The 19,577-nt window shown below is 29.9% G+C and overlaps 1 protein-coding gene across 1 annotated transcript; it reads right to left on the minus strand.

The window, feature by feature from the left end:
- Positions 1–1,574: 1,574 nt before the first annotated feature.
- LOC139493408 (uncharacterized) lies at positions 1,575–17,785 on the minus strand. Its single transcript, XM_071281791.1, has 11 exons — positions 17,627–17,785; positions 13,504–13,545; positions 12,574–12,666; positions 10,692–10,817; positions 9,772–9,968; positions 8,464–8,512; positions 8,079–8,187; positions 7,518–7,698; positions 5,265–5,459; positions 4,572–4,676; positions 1,575–3,142 (listed from the first exon to the last, which is right to left on the minus strand). Exons 1-11 carry the CDS (start codon positions 17,667–17,669, stop codon positions 2,867–2,869), a joined length of 1,416 nt encoding a protein of 471 aa, XP_071137892.1. The 5' UTR covers positions 17,670–17,785; the 3' UTR covers positions 1,575–2,866.
- Positions 17,786–19,577: the final 1,792 nt, after the last annotated feature.

The following is a 19,577-nucleotide window of genomic DNA, read 5'->3' on the forward strand; positions in this document are numbered from 1 at the left end:
AACTACAACTTCTCATGGGAAATTTAAGTAGAACGAATTAAAAACTATAAATCGTCATAACGATGAAGCATTCTACGTCAAGTTACAAAGGATATGACAAATAAAACTGTATATAGATGTTATAAATAGCATATAAAATTTCCTGTATTGTTCACGAAAGGTCTTGATTTTTTAGGTTATGACTACAACTATCGGTTTACAGAAAATGAAAACAACTATCGGTTCATAGAAAATTCTTCATACATTATATTATTTAAAGTTGATATTTTAATATTTCAAAACACTCAATACCTTTACAAGTAAACTTCTAGTCGTCGGAGTATAACTAGTGAAATAGACAGTACTTCTTAACATGCAAATACATATGTTTGTAATTTTATTTTTGTATTTATTTGCTATTATAAAGTATCAGAAACCCTTTACATTTAGAAAAATATACCTCCCTATATGTATAACTTTGTCTCTATTGTAGATATGTACACATTGAATAGTAAAATTGCAGAGATATATTACGATCATCTGTTCATCAACTGTAGAAAAGCAGATATCGATAAGCATACCATAATGACTCAGCCTGGACTATTACATAATAATAGGTCTTGATTTTTTGAGTTTATGACTACAATTATCGGTTCAAAGAAAATAATTCATACACTATTTGATTTAAAGTTGATATTTTGATATTTCAAAATACTCAGTACCTTGATAAGTAAACATCTAGTCTTCGGAGTATAACTAGTCAATTTGAAACTACATAATGACTACAGCCTGGACATAAAAATCTGTCATGTCTTTAAGGCACCATTACAAACCTGATGTGTATATAAAAGTAAGAATGGAAACGGAGAATGGGTCAAAGAGACTACAACCCGACCAAAGAGCAAACAGCCAAAGATCTCAAATGGGTGGCTATTTGTCGTTCCTGGCTTTATATTGATTATTGTACTTTTTCTTGGATGATTCTGCTGTTTCTGATCTATGTTGTCTATTTAATTGACCCAAATTCTTTATTTATATCGTTACGTTTATTTTTGTTATATATTTCAAAAAGATATGGGTCTGGCATTTATTTTATATACCAAATTATCATAAACATGAAAAGTCAGGAGCCTGTAATCTTGTGGTGGTTATTGTTAATGTGTTACCTTTTGTACATATTTGATTTTTTTTGTTTACTATTTTTTACAAAATTTAGGCTGTTCAATTTTTTTATTGAATTGTTTTACATTTGTAATATATTTTGCCTTTTATAATTGACTCTGCTGTATGGGATTTGCTCATTTTTGAAGGCCCTAGTGTGAACTATTGTTGTATTTTAAATTATGTGTCATTTGGTCTCTTGTTGAGTTGTCTCATTGCTAATAATACACAATTTTCTTGATTATATGTAGATTGTGTTTCGTCTTGACAATGAGAGTGCAGTCAAGGGCAAAAGACACTACCAAATGAATACTTAAAACAAAAGTAAGATATTGATAAGCATCTTTTGTATTGCTCTATTAATCAAGTTTACACTACCATGTGACACATATGTCACAACTACAGCAACATTCTCCAAAAGCAAGACAATAAAACTGAATTCAATGTGAAGACCAGCTTCAGTTTATTAGTTTAACTTGTATAAAGTTGTTAATATAAAAATATATATATAAATAACCATCTAGTAAAAAGATAAAAAGGAATGTCATTCAAAATTAGTAAATTATTTTTTTTGAACTATTTTGATTTGCAAAAGATGAATGCCTTGACATTATAAGATTAATGTATTATATTTTCTTATGTAGTCTAAATATGAAAATGGAATTAAATAGGTTTGGGAGTGTTATTTTTTAAAGTAATGATTGTGTTTTGTGATCACTGTTTTAATTCTAAGTTCATATTACAATTTCTTTTGGCATTATGAAGACACTAATAATTAAAAGTCATATGGCATTCCACCAAACATGAAAAAAAATTGTCCTCACAAAAAACTTTGCAAGTTTATAATTTTATACACTTATGGTTCGAAAATATCTATGCAATAACAATTTAATTATACAATAAAAAATTTAAGATGCACATGTCAAATTTTACTAGTTCACATTACAAGTGATCCTGCACTTAATTGATTCTTGCAAATTTTGTGGTTCTGATAAAAGTTTAGGTTTGATTTTTCATCATCATAATTAACCTGACATACAATACAATTATACTAAATTCTTACAATAACAGATTATCATATGACAGGTACAAAAATAGTTCTACAACATTCATTTTATAAGTAATCGAGAAAAAAAATAATAAATACATAATAAATAGTTTCTGCATAATAATAGACATCAATGTTCCATACAGATGAGTGAAGACAAAGCATCACATGTTAATAAAACAATAATCCTCTATCATCTTATTAATCTTGTAAAATATCTATAACCTTAATACTGATTTGCATAGGCATTACCAGAATAAGATCTAGAAATGTAACTTTTTCCAAACATTTAAAATGCAGATTAGCACTTTGGACTTTGCCATTTGATTAAAAAAACAATCTTTGTTTTTTAATTCTCCCCGGAGTCATTATTTTTGTTATTTTACTCTTTTCTTTGACAATTGAAACTTTTGAAGTGATATACTATTTTGTATCTTTAAAGAAAGAAATATAAAAAAGACATCTTCTAAATGTTCTTCCACAGTAGGAGATTTCCCTATTTGGAGTTTCAAAAGATATATACCCAAGGGTAACCGATATGATATTAAAATACAAGAAAATGCAGTCTTAAAACATACCTGCTATCTTAAAAATGACATTTAAAACATTTTAAAATCTTAATATTGCAGGTAAACAAACACTTTTGGATCACAGAATTGCTTTCAGTCAATAATTGCTTCACCAAAGGAATGCTGCTTTAATCTTCTTCTTGTAATCCTCAACCTTATCAATTAGTTTTGCTGATTCTAATTTGGTATGCTGCATTCTGGCCCTGTTCTGTACAATAATGTCAGATATTTTATTGACTTCATCTTTAGGCCTGGGTATACCATTGGACAACTCTACCTCTTCCCATGAAGATTCACAAAGGGTAGACAACTCTGCATCTTGATCCTTCAGTTTCGAAATCATCGCAGGACATTCTTTCAGAATAGCTTTACATACAACTGCAAACTGAAACAGATAGATAAATGATATATAAGACATGGCTATTATCTACAGAATAACTTACCAATTGTTTTTAATATCAAAATATGTAGCCTTCAATGGGTAAATTAACTGGATAATTTTTTTTAAATATTTCAGGTAACATTACCAAAAGTACTCTGTTTGCTCTTGGACTAATACTTTGTGTATTGGCCCAAGTTAGTCCCAGGTTTGCTACATTATATCAAACAAGCATATTTAAGTTCTGACTCATGAATATTAACTAATGATTGTTTACATAAATAGAAAAAATATAGATTTTCATCTTTTGCAAACTGTCACAGTATTGAAGAGAAAAGAGACATTGCAGAGTCCATAAAATTTCAAAATAAAACTATTCAATTATTAGAAACATACGGATAGTGACATTGATAAACAATCAACACAGAGCATATATCAAATTAAGTGAATTCATAGAGCCATACATTTTTTTATATATTTTTAAAGTATTCCTATTTGTTAATTAAACCTTCCCTAAAAAAATGTGCCTTGGCTGAAGTTTTAATATAAAGGTCACTGTATACTGGAAAATATCAGTGAGTTAGTGTACGGAACACAATAATTCAATTATGAAGATTTGGATAAAATAAAGTATTTTTTTTTACAAGAAAGTTCAGGTACACTTGTTTTATAGTAAACCTTATCCATTCAAGTATATAAAATATACTCAACTTTTTTTGTTTTAAATTTGAAGTTTCATATGACTATAAAACCAAAATATTGAAGTTTCATATGACTTTAAAGCCAGAATATTAAAGTTTCATGTGACTTTAAAGCCATAATGTTGAAGTTTCATATGAATTTAAAGCCATGATATTGAAGTTTCATATGACTTTAAAGCCAGAATACTGAAGTTTCATATGACGTTAAAACCAGAATATTGAAGTTTCATATGACTTTAAAACCAGAATATTGAAGTTTCATATGACTTTAAAGCCATGATATTGAAGTTTCATATGACTTTAAAGCCAGAATATTATTGAAGTTTTATATGACTTTAAAGCCAGAATATTGAAGTTTCATATGACGTTAAAGCCAGAATATTGAAGTTTCATATGACTTTAAAGCCAGAATATTGAAGTTTCATATGACTTTAAAGCCAGAATATTGAAGTTTCATATGACTTTAAAGCCTGAATATTGAAGTTTCATATGACTTTAAAGCCATAATGCTTTGATGGATTTGACAGGTAAATGTTATTTAAATTTAGTTTTCACAAGTCAATAAATGATAAAATTAAAATCACTTGGTACTTTATTACAGTAAGCTTGCGTGTGAACATATCCTATGGAACCATTTTTTTTTTATCATATAATCTGATATGTATCTGATTTGTTATTATTGTTTTAAGAAGTACTATGCCTCTAGGATTTTACTTTCATGTATTAGTAATTACCTCATTCTGATAAATTTTCAATAGTATTCTGATGTATCTCTCTGGTTTAAAGTCTGGATCCTTGGAAGTAACATCCAACTTACAAAAATCATCATCTTTTTTAACCTAAAATATCATTTGCAAAAAACTTGTTATTAAAAAGTAAATTGAGAAAGTGTATATATTGCAAAATCACATAGTGTGTCATTAATAAATAAAAACAATCATGCAATCCCAGAGTTTTATATACGTTTCTATAAAAAAAAAAAATTAAAGACAAGCTACAAGTAGGGAAACTTTCTCATATATTTAACAATTAAACAGGGGGAATTTGTGTCTGTCTGTTTTTAATATTATGTACGAGATTCAGGATTAGGAAAACTTAATGTAAGAATGAGAAGAAAAAAAGAAATGGAGGAAGAGAAGGACAGAAAGTCAAGGATAACACTTGATACTCCCTACTTCTTGCATATACAGTTAGGTTTACTTAAAGTCTTTGCTTATTTCTGTGTATAATTCTGAAATTAGCCTAATTATCAAAACATCCATTGAACAGAATTTTTGCCTGTGAGAGAGCTGTCTATTCTTTTGGTCTCTGTTTGTCATATTGGCAATCATACCACTTTTTCTTTTTAATATTTTTTTATGTTTTTCATTTTGCTATTGTAATATTTTTAAAATAAGTATTGCAAAAAATATTTAAATATGATTTACCTTTAATTTGGCCTGCTCCCCAATGTTCCTCCTTAGTGCTATCATACAATCCTCCAAACTGGCAGCATCATCTTCTCCTAGTATTCCAGCATTGGTACAAGATTCTCTTAATTTCCCCAAACATTTGTTGTGGTAATCAGTTAGCATTTTCACTTTCTTCACTGAGATTTCAGCTACTTTGAATATGCTATCAAACTGAAACATAAAATATGCATCATTAACTCTTACTGTAAAATACTAGTGTCCTGTCAGTTGATTTCCTATTGCTCAATCAGTAAAAATAACAGTACAAAAATCAGTAAGCAGTGTTTCATTTTTATGTAATATAAATTACAGATTAATTTCTACTGCATTGAATTTACCAATTATTAACCAAAAGGCTTGGCAGGTGTGATATGTAGTGAAGATGCATTTAAAGGGTTATTTGAATTAAAAAATCAAGTACAAAGATTAGTGACAAGACAACTTTAGAATATTAAAGTTATAATGAACAAACTCTTGGAAAAGTATTTTTGCCAATAGCATAGATCTTAAGATGACTTTAAAGTATCCTCTCCCCCAAAAAAATAACCACTAGCTGCAACACTGTGTGAGCTGCAACACTGTGTGAGTTCAAAACTCATGAATATATGAAAGCCTGAAAAAGTGAACATTATTACTTTTGGTAAACTTTTCATGAGTTTTCTTTGAACCATGAATCTATCAAGTTATTAAGTGTGTTAATTATTCACTATAACGTGACGATACCCAAATTGCACCTATTTTGACAGTTTTTTCACCTACGTTGTTTTATGATAAAAAAAAAATGTCCATACTGGGTTTATTTTGTAGCCCTATCCTTCTTTATTGTATAGGTACACCATTTTGATTTTTAATCCATATTGAGTCATAAAAAAATGGGTTTGAATCAACCTCCAAACTATCCATGATTCTGTAATGAGGAGTACCCAAATTGCATCCATGCTTAAATTCACATCGTCAAAAGTCTAATAACAGAGCTTTTGTTAATATTCTTCAAATATTTTGAACAATTGGATATTAGTCCATGCTTACTCTTCATATTTTACGAAATGGATACTTATAATATATTGTATTTGCTAATTTTAAAAAGATGACGTTTTGATGACGTCGCATGGTGACGTTTTCGTACATTTTGCTTTTTCAGTAAACAGTCCATCTGTTGATAAAGACTGTGAACGTTTTGTGTATATCTAAATATGTTTACCTATGTTGAAAGACGTGCATAGTATCAAATCATAAAAATACAAATTGTTTAGTCTCTAGGAAGATTTCCGTTGCAATTTTTTCTAAATAGGTGCAATTTGGGTACTCGGTGCAATTTGGGTACCCTTACGTTATATATTGTGATAAGTTCCTTACCATTTATTATGTTAATGGGATACTATTTTTGGTGAATTTTATGGTAGTTTTGCCATAGATTTATGTGATCAGTAAAACATTATTTCTAAAGGTATGTATGAAGAATTTTGCTTTCACCCTGAAATCAATATAAATCAAAGTATTTGTAAGCACTGAATGGCAAAGATTGCTTAAATTTATCACTTGGAAGTAAATTAAATATTGCATTGGTTGTAGTTGATTTAACAGCAATTCTAGACAAAGGAAGATAACTCCAATTTTTTTTAAAGATGACTTTAACAAAGACATCATTTATGTTTTTAGAACAGATATTAGATTTCTGCACCTTGAAAAAGTTATGTAATTTTCTTGACAAGTATAACATCATTTCGTGCCTTGAATATCTGAGCATATATTGCATTGTTAAATTTCTGTAAATGTTCATGGATAGGATATATAGAATGTTATGATCAATGCACTATATTTTGTGTATCAAAAAGATAGTGATAAGCCTTGGAAGATTTAGATATCAAGTCAGTCCCATAAGGTTTTGATTGCATTACATGCAATCTTTATCTAAAAAATGTGTCTCTAGAAAATGGATGACCCACACATCTGCACATACTATCATTTTGTATGTAAAGTTGACCATCAAATTGGGGTCAAAAGTCTACTTTGGCACTAAAATTAGAAAGACCATATCACAGGGAACATGTGTAATAAGTTTCAAGTTGATTGGACTTCAACTGCATCAAAAACCACCTTAACCAAAAACTTTAACCTGAAGTGGGACAGATGGACTAACAGACAAACCAATGCACAGACCGAAATACATAATGCCTCTAAGTGCATGTCGCATAATAAAAATTAAACTTATCACAGCACAGTACTTACAATTTCTATTTCTGTCATGTCAAGTCCATCATACTCCTCAATCTTATTTTTAGCCTTGACCTTCTTTGTTTCTTTAGGTTTCCATTTGTTAAGGCCATACTTAGTCTGTAATACACGTCTAAGTAAGAACTGAATTCCTTCTGCTACAGTCCCATCAGAATCCTGTGCTGAGGCAGTAACACTAAAAAATAGACTAAACAGTCAGTTTGTAGTCTACCTAAAACAATAGGTAACATTATTAAATCAGCTTTACTTTTCTTAAAGGTTGAAAGAGGTTCTGTAGTTGGATACATCTTTGTTCTTTTTTTTTCTATGATGTATAGTTTTCATTGGTTTATATACCACATCTCTTTACTTTCATTGGTTTATATACCACATCTCTTTACTTTCATTGGTTTATATACCACATCTCTTTACTTTCATTGGTTTATATACCACATCTCTTTACTTTCATTGGTTTATATACCACATCTCTTTACTTTGATATATATGTTGTCAATTCATTTTATTGTTTTTTTCTGTTAATATTACTTTCAATTCTCCCATGAAAAAATACTATACCTTCCATAAAAATTAGCCTTTTGTTTAATTTTGTCCATAAGTCTAACACATTCTGGCTTGTCTTCCTCTGTTATATTCCAGATTGTTTTGGCTCCTGACTCATCTTTTTCTGAAAAACAAGTTTTGTATGAAACAGGATGGGTCTCGGAACTTCATTAAGATTTCAATACAACAATTATTTAATGATATTTTCCATGCTGCTTAACTTCTACTTGGTAAATTCTTTTAAAAAAACCTATGTACACCAAAAAAAAATGAAACTATATCAGGTACATTTGTATATGCCATCCAACACATCACACAATGTTGTTCTCTTGTTCCCACTACTAACAAAAACTTTTGAGTGCATCTTAATATTACACGTGATACAAATAGAATAAATTACCACTAGCTTTCATTTGTCTTAGTTTCTCCTTATATCCATCTTCCTCCACCTGAAAGAAAGAAGAAGAAAACTATAAATCAATATCAATTATTGTATTAGTTTTGTATAATTTCGTGACTTTTTAAGAATGTTTTTTTAACTTTATCATGTTTATAAATCTTCTTATTGACTGCTATTGACCTTAAGAAGTGTTAAAAGGGAAAAGTACAAAAAACTACTTCAACTATTTTTTTCCATCCAAAGTAAAAAATCTGGTTACTTAGTTTGTGTTTTTTTTAAGTTGTTCTTTGTCATATCAGTTAACCAAACTAAAGCATTAATCTTTTAAAAGTTATTTTGTATTCATCAGTGGATTATAACACATTATTATTGATTCCTTACTACCAGTATTTCTATCATGTTTAATATAATTTGTGACTTATTTCAATTAAGAAATAATTCTTTCATGCCATGCTCAATGCTCATTTTAACATGGGTAGGCATTATTATTGTCAATAAATAAAATCTGATCATAAAATGTAAACAAATATGCCTGTTGAAATGTTAAAATGAGCATAGATCATGATAAAATTATTTCAATTCTAATAGGAAAATTTAGAACTTCAAAAGGCAGACACTTTTTATTTAAAGAAGCCAAAATGATATAAAATATCAAACTTTTAATGAGAAAATAAGAACGAAAGCATGTTTGTAAAATTAAGAAATAATTCCTTCATGTCATGCTCTATGCTCATTTTAACATGGGTAGGCATTATATTTGTCGATATTTTACACTGAGCGTTTGTCGATATTTTACACTGAGCGTTAGCTCAGTGTAAAATATCGACAATTATAATGCCTACCCATGTTAAAATGAGCATAGAGCATGACATAAAGAAATTATTTCGATTCTAATAGGACAAATACAGTATTTTTATAGGTCGAAGCGTACGAAAATACCGTAAAAATGTTTAGCTCTTCCCGTTTCCTCCCGAGGAGTCTGTACATTACATTTCATATTTGATAAGTTTAAAAAATACGAGCAGGGTAAATATATGTTGTTTGATATAACATATATTATAAAAGTTTATGTAAGCTACTTGAAAGTATATATTTTATAGGATAACGATGGAAATAACTTTAATATAAACAGTAAATTTGTGCGCATGTGTCAAAACATATTTTGTGCTCATTAGAACACGGCTTTGTTTACAAAGCGTAATAAGAACGTCATATTAGAATTACCTTTAGAACAAATGTTGCAATTAGAAAATGGCTTTGTTTCCAAAAGGAAAAGAAGAACGTCATATTAGAATTCAGAATAATTACCAGATCAAATTTGTTGCCAAGCAACAGAACAGGAAATGTTTCTGGATCAACAGGTTTTTTCTCCATAGTTGTGGTTTCAATTTTGCCTCCTTCTGAGCTTTCAACAACAGGGGATGTTTCAAAGGTATTGTTGACAACAATCCTCTTCCATACAGGGGCCATCTCAATACTTTCAGAATCATTGATATCAACAATCACTAAAAAATAAAATTACTACCCATGATATATGACATTTAAAAAGGAAAATAAGTGTAATTGTGATACTTGTAGTCTAACCTACAAAAACAAATTTCAACTGATAGTCAACTGCTCCCAATATTGACAAGTCTATTAACTTCTGTGACAAAGCTCAGGTAACAACTTTTTTTGCAACTACACCAAGTAAAATGTCGAATGGAATTTTAACTTAATTAGTATCAATGTTTTTAAGAGGTTATAATTTAACAAAATGCATTAGATGACTCTCTGGTATATTATATAAGAGAAGATATTTGTTATAAACCATTCATGGTGCTCAAAATTTTAGTAAGATATAAACAATGCCATTGTAAAAATATTGAGTCTTTTTTGTCAGTTTTTGTTACCTAGATGTGTTTTCTTTAGCAATTGATAAAACTTGGACAATGGGAGATAACTTTGATTATATATTTTTTTCAAACTATATTAAATTTTATATTTCTAAAAGTTTCTTTTGTTCCTTAAAAATTCAAGCAATTTACTAAGATATGGTTAAAGTAACAATCAAATTCTCAGGTGAAAGGATCCAAACAATGCTCATCTCATCAGATAACTTACAGTGTTCAGAATTTCTTACAAGAGTTTCCTTTCCTTCTGTTAACATTAAAGTACAGTTACATTCTACATTAACTATTATTCTTCCACTCACACTGTCTGTTATTACACATCACATTATTACATACCCACAGCAGCATCTAGATTTTTGAAGTATGTACTATACAGGTCTATATCCTCCTGTCCTGGAATATCCCATACTGTTAATGCTACCACTGCATGACCTGGGATATTTATCTTACGAACGGAACTCTCTGAAAAATTTACCTGAATTAAGTTCATTTTATAATACAGAACTAAGGTGTCGCCCTGCTTCTGTGTGCAAGTTTAATATGTGAGTATTTGCATGAACCACACTAGAATAAAGAAACATTCAAATCTATTATGTAAAATGTCAAATGTTGGCAAACGTATTTTTGCAGGATAATCAAACCTAAATCAATCAGTTTATATGTTACAGGGGAGACAAATGATAAGAAATGCAAGTTTTAGGAGATATCATATGTTGTTTCAATTTACAAGGATTAAACATTAAAAAACTAATTTGTCAGACTTTTGAGATTTTATAAATAGAAATTCTTGAATTAAAACATATGTCAGTATATATCCAGAGAGACAGCAACTAATTTGAACTAATAAACACAAAGAAACCAATATCTTAAGGTGTATTACATGTTAATTCCACTTGTATTTTTGTCCATCTGATGAGTTAAGCCTTTTCAACTGATTTTTATAGTTTGTTCTTATGTTGTACTGTTATACCACTGTCCCAGGTTAGGGGGGGGGGGGGATCCCGCTAACATGTTTAACCCTGCCACATTATTTATGTATGTGCCTGTCCCAAGTCAGGAGCCTGTAATTCAGTGGTTGACGTTTGTTTGTGTGTTACACATTTGTTTTTCGTTCATTTTTTTACATAAATAAGGCCGTTAGTTTTCTCGTTTGAATTGTTTTACATTGTCTTATCGGGGCCTTTTATAGCAGACTATGCGATATGGGCTTTGCTCATTGTTGAAGGCTGTACGGTAACCTATAGTTGTTAATGTCTGTGTCATTTTGGTCTTTTGTGGATAGTTGTCTCATTGGCAATCATACCACATCTTCTTTTTTATAAGTAAACCAACTACACTTTGTGACTGTACTAATACAGGCTACATTTTGTATCTAGAACATTTTCCATGGTGTTTGTAAATTTGTATAGGCATGATAGGAGGAGACAGTTGATGCTGTAGTCTAGATCTATGGTCTAGTATTTTTGGTGAATTCTGCTATCCTCTTTATGCATTATGAAATGATTTTGTAATTTTTGTTTTGCTGTCTCATTGAAATGACCCCTTATCAATAAATCGTCAAGTATTTATAACCATTTAAATTGATCTACATTTGGTCAATATATTTACTGATGACAGAAACAAAACAGATTGAAGTTTCTTTTCATTGGTAACCATGATAACAGTGATTTTGTTTGTGTATAACACTTCACATGCATGAGTGCCTCACACATCAAGCACAATGTCATTTTTTATATTAAACAAGAATGTGTCCAAAGTACACTGATGCCCCACTGGCATTTTCATTTTCCATGTCAAATGACCGTGAAATTGGGTAAAAAATCTAATTTGGCATTAAAAGTAGGAAGATCATACAATAGGGAACATGCATATGTGTACTAAGTTTCAAGTTGATTGGACTTTAACTTCATCAAAAACTACCTTGACCAAAAACTTTAACCTGAAACTCTCTTTCATTTTCTATGTTCAATGGACTGTGGAATTGGGGTCAAAAGTCTAATTTGGCGTTAAAATTAAAAAGATCATATCATAAGGAACAAGTTGATTGGACTTTAGCTTCATCAAAAACTACCTTGACAAAAAATTTAACCTGAAGCCGGACGAACGGACTGACGAATGAACGAACAGACGGACTCACAGCTGACCAGAAAACATAATGCCCCTCTAATTAAAGACTAATATTGTATGTGAGGCATAATAAAAAAAATATAAAACATACCAATAACAGGTTTCTTTGTAGGTATGTACATTGGACTAAACTGATTCTTCATGTACCTTGAAACGACACAGGACTTCCCCACCTGTCTATCTCCTAAAAAGACAATGTTCTGTAATTAGTTTTGGTGCTACATGTACCTTTAACAGGCTATTATTTGAACTTGGAATTATTTTTAATTATGGAATTTGCATAATTTCTTGTGTTTACAATTTTTAATAAATTCCATGTTTATTTAGTATTGTAATCTTTTGAGCGGTTAATAACACTTTTCATACAATGTATTTTGGTTAGATAGTGTTGTGCGCGGCACAGTACATTCTATTGAAAATATACTATTTTCTTTGTAATAGAAAGTGTTGTGCGCAGCACAGAACATTTCAGTAGAATAAACATGAAATTTATTAAAAAATTCAATAACAAGAAATCAAACAAATTCCATAATTAAAAATAATTCCAAGTTCAAATAATAGCCTGTTCTTTGTATATATATTGACTTAATACCAAATGCCTTGTTCTTATGTTCATGATACTTTAAAAATTTACTAGAATTGCAATTAATTTAAAAATGAAAGAATGTATTTGTATCTTTAGAGCAATCAGAAACAAAAATAGATAAGTACATTTACAGTCATGTATTTGTCTCTGCAGCAAAGACCCACAATAAAACAATTTGACATTCTTTATAGTTTTTCCTGAAATGTTAAAATCTGAGGACTTTAAAAGTTAACTGTCCAATAGCGATGAACAAAATGAATAGCAATAATATTAATCAAATGTATCATGACTACCCATGCTAAGTACATGTATTACATGAAAGACTCAAGTCATGTACAATGTAAATGTCTAAAGAAAGTTTGTAACACTATATATGATTTTAATGTGACTAAAAAGTGATCTGATCTTAAAATCTTGACTGACCATCTGACTTACCTACTACAGCAATTTTCAACTTCGGAACAGCACCAATTCCTCCTGAAGAAAAAAAAATACATTTGATAATTAAAGATAAAATTACAGAAGCATGTTGTCGTAATACCTTTGTTAAAATTTTATGATCAAGTTTATATAAATATTAGGGATGGCAATGAGTACTCAAGTACTATGGTACTCGCTCGGAAGGCTGAGTACTCGAGTACAGTTTTAGTACACTTGAAGACAGGTACTTGTTTGCCTGTTATACATCTTGAGATATTTCTCTTCACATTTCAATGACTCACTTAAGTTTTGTTGAAATAAGCCTCTCATAATAATAAATAAATAAAATTAAAAACATGAATATTTTTATCCTGAAGCTACTATTTGTTATATTATGATAGTAGTACCAGCAATATCCTTTCCTTCCGTTGGAATGTTTTCATGTGCACTACTTGTAACAAAAAATAGAAAGTACAACAGTCGTTCGTCTGAAATTGTTGACCAGATCATATTTCTTAACAAGAACAAAGTCAAGGTAACCTGTGAACCCTACGCAACTGATTAGAGACATTTTTAACAGTGCTTGTACACGGATCAACACTTTCATTACATGTACAAATGTATGATAAGTTATTTGTAGAAAGGCAGTTGGTAATTCATTGTTTAATTGACACAAAAAATAGAGGAACAAGCTATGTTTGTAGTATGTTTGTCTTTTGTTAATATGTTTATGAAAGGTAATAACAAAAACATTGCATCCCATCATAAATCTAAACTTTTCAATAGACGTTTAAGATTCATCCGATTACTCTTGAGTACTCGAGTATCATGACCGATTATCCGAGTGGTAAATTTCAAATCTTTTGCCATCCCTTATAAATATCAAACATGTTAAAAGATAATTAAGTATTATAATATGTTGCCAAAGTGCAACTTAATTAATTTAAAATCTTAATTCTGACACTAAAATTTTTGATAAAATATAGGCAGTGAATACCATTACAATTTACCAGTACATATACATGTACCGTAAATTGGGAAATTTAGGCGTCGGGATATTTTGGTGCTTCTCACTCAAAAGGCAGGTGTTTTATTTTGTGTGTGTAATTTTGTTGCTTCGCCCAATTGATGTGTTGAATTTTATAACAATAGAAGTGTGTGAGATCATTTGTATTTGCCCTTATTTACCTGTTTAAAATGTATGTATCATGATGTATATTGACAATAACGGTGTCTAATTAATCAGCAATTGCCGGGCATATTTATGTCATATGTGAATAAAAATTCATATTGTGTTTTCTTAACAATTTTAGAAAATTGACAATTAAATAAAATGTATATATAGTCATGATAGTGTTGTTTGTTAAATTATACCCCAGTGTTCTAGCTACAAAGTTTGAACAGGGTGGAGCACCCGCCCTTTTTTATTGACACCCGTGCCTTTTTTCTGCCGTTTCTTGGGAGCCCTGCCGTTTTTACTGCGAAAATCTTGGCATTTTTCTGCCTTTCAAATTCGTAATTCCATGACCAGGAAGTTCAGCTAGCTGTGTAAACTGTCAAATTAAGTGACCCATTAATTGCATGGCTTCACCTGACAGCTTTGGTGTCAAACACATTGTTAATTAACACTTAATTGTCATAAATAATTCATATACATATAAAAAATGTTTGACAACAAATCGTGTTGCTTCCCCATAGATTTCACTTGCTGACTAGTGGTTGGATTTAGTATAAATTTCATTTTATTATCAGAAAAATCTTTGTATTGAGTTTTTAAATCATTAAAAAAGACATGTCTTAAATCATCATTTATTTTACATGGAAAGAAATGGGATTCATCATCCAGAACTTTGCACTTAATGTTACAAAAACTTTGAGGGCCCGGAATATTTTTTATATCTTCCAGTTTCAATAGCGAATGAATGATCACTTATTCTAAATTTGCGTATAAGTTTTCTTGTATCAAGATTAGGGTACATGTATGTCAAATAAAATTTTTGTTTTTATTGAGTTTTTATTTTCTTAAACAAAAGAGGTTTGCAATTTTGGTCGAGAGATGATATTTTATTGTGATATATTTCTAATTATGTTGAAAGATTTTGGCGTTTTAATGTAATCTTTGCTGAAATTCATTTTTATAGCATATTTTACTGAAATTCTTACAGTCTCCATTTTTGGTTTTAGTTACATCTTTGGGTTTGCTAAAATTATTATCCGACCTAATATGATAATATATATAAACATTAGACAGAACTCCCTTGATTGATTATTTTGACTTCAGCTGATAAAGAGGGTATACATTGTATGCATAATGACCTGAATATTGGGAGGTCAATCAGTAAATGTAGTGCTAACAGTTGCTTTATTTTAACTGAAACTTGCTTTTACCATATTGCCTGAGTTATATGCTAATTAATTATGTGGTTAAAAAATTGCCCTTTTTTCAAAGGCTTTTTTTGCGTAAAATTGCCCTTTTTCTGATTAGCACCCTGCCCTTTTCAAATCCTGGCTAGAACACTGTACCCAATTTATTTGCAAAGTTGGCTATGTATAGAATGATAGGAAATATACCGAAGACATGATAACATAAGATATTTCCCCCAACAATTAACATTACAATATCTTCATACTGGTACTTGATTTTGGCGTTTCAATATTTAGTGTCTGCTTTATTTTCGTGTGTTTAATTTTGGCACTTTCATTGCAGGCACCAAATAAACCAAAATTAAACTACAACCAAAATAACCCAATTTACAATATCTGTTTGTTTGCACACACTCTGCCATTTGCCTGCATCTGGTGTCATTTTTTCATACTACTCATTATTTTTTTCCTTAACTGTACAATCAAACTTTCTACTGTAAAAATTCATGTGTCAGATAACATAAAGAGATTAACACATAATTGACACTTATGGTCTGTTGAGAGAGTATGGATATGTTTAAATTACTTTGTATATATATATCCAAGTTTAATTTGGTGCCCTCTTTGCAGTCTGCAATGAAATCAATTTGGCCTTCGTACATGTAGGTTATGCATACCCACACCTGATTTTTACAGTAAGCTGTCATATGATTGGGAATGAAACGTGAAAGATACACGAAAATTATCAGTTATTTCCTGATTTTTTTTTTAATTCAGTGAAGAGATATGGCAATTAATAAATAATAATTTGTATGTAAAGTTTTAGTTAGAAAAATAGAAATTCAATGTAAATGCACATTAAAAGAAAAAAATTATACTGAATTTGAGTGAAATTTATTCTTATAAAGTTCGAAATAGATACTAAAATTTTAAAATATATCTAATACGACTAAAAATAAAGTTTGAGTGTACAATGGTGTAAGCACAATTTAAAGTAATAAGATAACATACCATATGTCTAAAACTTGATGCATTTGATATTTATATATTCATGATTATTTGTTTTAAGAACTGTTCTTATTTTGTATTGATTTTCTCACTTGTTTGTCATGTTTGTAATGTTGTTAATTTTTAATTTGATTATCATGTAATAAATATTGTGTATAAATTATTATATCATAACTATATACATTTGTAATATTTAAAGAAAAAAATATTCAAAAACTTACCAGGGTGGTCTCTTCTATGTCTATGAATGCATATTACATTTTATATTACTATTAGGGACGTAGTAAAAAAAAAATTGGCATTGAACTTTTTTTCAATGTCGAAATTTAGACATTTTAAATCATTACTCTGCTGTGAGTAATCAATTGTTTTCACAAATTGCAATTATTTCAAATCCTGAGGTCCTGAATGAAAAGAAATTTAAATCCCCTAAACATCCTGAAATTCGAAAAAATAAATTCCCAGATCCTGAAAGAATCAATCCTGAAATGCTGAGCTTAAAAACACTCGATCCCAGTGTCCCGATAAAGGTCTGACCCCTCTACTTTACAATAGGCAATGTTAAGTCAGAATGTCTATCCCAAACACTGAATGTAAAAAAAATATATGGTAAAATAAAAAAAAATCCCTACAGTACATACATTTTGTACCTACCCCCTATTCTTTTCAAAAGGAAACACACATATTATTAATTTGGTCCAAATTAGGTACAGAGAGAAAGTTAATTCGAAGTAAAGAAGCCCATATGTAAGTAAATCATTTGTACCTGAAGACCCTGATGTCTGGTCTGAACTACAACTGGCACCCATCACGGTATTAGAAATGAATAAAACTATAATTTAAATATAGTGTGATATAGTAGGACCATTTTCGCCGCCATATTGTTTACAAGTTGTCAGTGTGCTAACGTACAAGTCGACACCGGAATGGTCTTTTCCGGAATTTTTGAAATTACCAATAAAAAAACCTAACATCTTAATAAAAACAATTTCAAAAATTGAACAAAGAAAGACAGTCCTAAAAAAAACAAACAAATCAATAATTAAACTGATGAGAAAGAGCTGATGAAAAATACAATGTATCAGGTCACGGTACAGTAACATGAGTAATGAATTCGTTCTTATGTTGTACTGTATGTATACCACTGTCCCAGGTTAGCTGGGGGAGGGTTGGGATCCCGCTAACATGTTTAACCCCGCCACATTATTTATGTATGTGCCTGTCCCAATTAAGTCAGGAGCCTGTAATTTAGTGGTTGTCGTTTGTTTATGTGTTACATATTTGTTTTTCGTTCATTTTTTTTTTTACATAAATAAGGCCGTTAGTTTTCTCGTTTGCGGGCCTTTTATAGCTGACTATGCGGTATGGGCTTGCTCATTGTTAAAGGCCGTACGGTGACCTATAGTTGTTAATGTCTGTGTCATTTTGGTCTTTTATTGATAGTTGTCTCATTGGCAATCATACCACATCTTCTTTTTTATATTGACTTGTTATATCATCCTTTGCAGTCGGCGAGCAATAAGTTTTTTTTTTATATAAATACACAAAAAGCAATATAAAAATATAAAAGTCAACAAAACAAAACAAAACAAAACAAAACAAAACAAAACAAAACAAAACAAAACAAAACAAAACAAAACAAAACAAAACAAAACAAAATCTTTTTAGCATACGCTCAAGTTTGATATATAAGTCATCAAGTTTACTACAGGCGAACTTTTATTTTACACTCTTTCCGACTATGAAAAAAAAAAATTCAACACAATACGCCGATCGGCTACCGACCAATTCTCAATATTATAATATAAATATATCAAATTTTAAAAAGATTAATTTAATTAAAGTTTGTATTTTTCTTTACGTGTTTAAATGCTTGTATATATTTGTCGGTCCATATACAGGGTCATTGGGTAAAAAAAGTATTGAATCTTCTTTTATAACTAAAATCAATAATTTACCGCGGGAACATTTTTTTGTATAGATCTAGGCCACGTATATATATAATATATATAATGCAGTCATGGGCATTCCCGTTTTTCTTCGTTATTTTTTTTTTCTTTCTTTCAAATAATTGTTTCAATTTATAAAAAGGACCAGTTGAATATCTCGAGAAAATAATAGAAATAGGATACGGATAAAAAAAAAGTAATATAATATCACAATTTGTTGACTTTTATATCAGTTGACACTATAGACATACTGCTCGGGTGAAGGTTTTTATTTTAGAATAAACACATGATGGAAACAAATATTACCCTAGACGAAGGCAGGAGAAAGATTTTGACCGAATATCCCAAAGAACAAATTTAAACTCATATTCCCTTAATACTTAATAAAAAAAAAACCGATATTCTCCAAGAGTCGATACAACCCGACGGATTTTATTTTCAATAAAAAAAAACAAGAATATGTCCCAAGTACGAGCACTAGCATCTTCTAGGTTCAATGGCTTTAGAATTAGAAAGATCATAATTATCATAGGCAACATGTCTACTAAGTTTCAAGTTGATTGGACTTCAACTTCACCAAAAACTACCGCGACCAAAACCTTTAACCAAATACTTAAACCTGAACTTCGCACTATCATTTTCCATGTTCAGTGGACCGTGAAAATGGGATAAAATCTCTTATTTGGCATTAAAATTAAAAAGATCATATCATAAGGAACAATGTTTACTAAGTTTCAAGTTGATTGGACTTCAATTTCATCAAAAAAC

The sequence above is a fragment of the Mytilus edulis genome, chromosome 10 (assembly GCF_963676685.1).
Source record: "Mytilus edulis chromosome 10, xbMytEdul2.2, whole genome shotgun sequence".
Lineage (NCBI taxonomy): Eukaryota > Metazoa > Mollusca > Bivalvia > Mytilida > Mytilidae > Mytilus > Mytilus edulis.

Coding starts and splice junctions, on each gene's coding strand:
- LOC139493408 (XM_071281791.1), bottom strand. CDS start 17,669: ATGGGTGCCAGTTGTAGTTCAGACCAGACATCAGGGTCTTCAG. Junction 13,546..17,626: donor CCAGACATCAGGGTCTTCAG/GTACAAATGATT, acceptor TTTTTTCTTCAG/GAGGAATTGGTGCTGTTCCG. Junction 4,677..5,264: donor GGGAGCAGGCCAAATTAAAG/GTAAATCATATT, acceptor ATGATATTTTAG/GTTAAAAAAGATGATGATTT.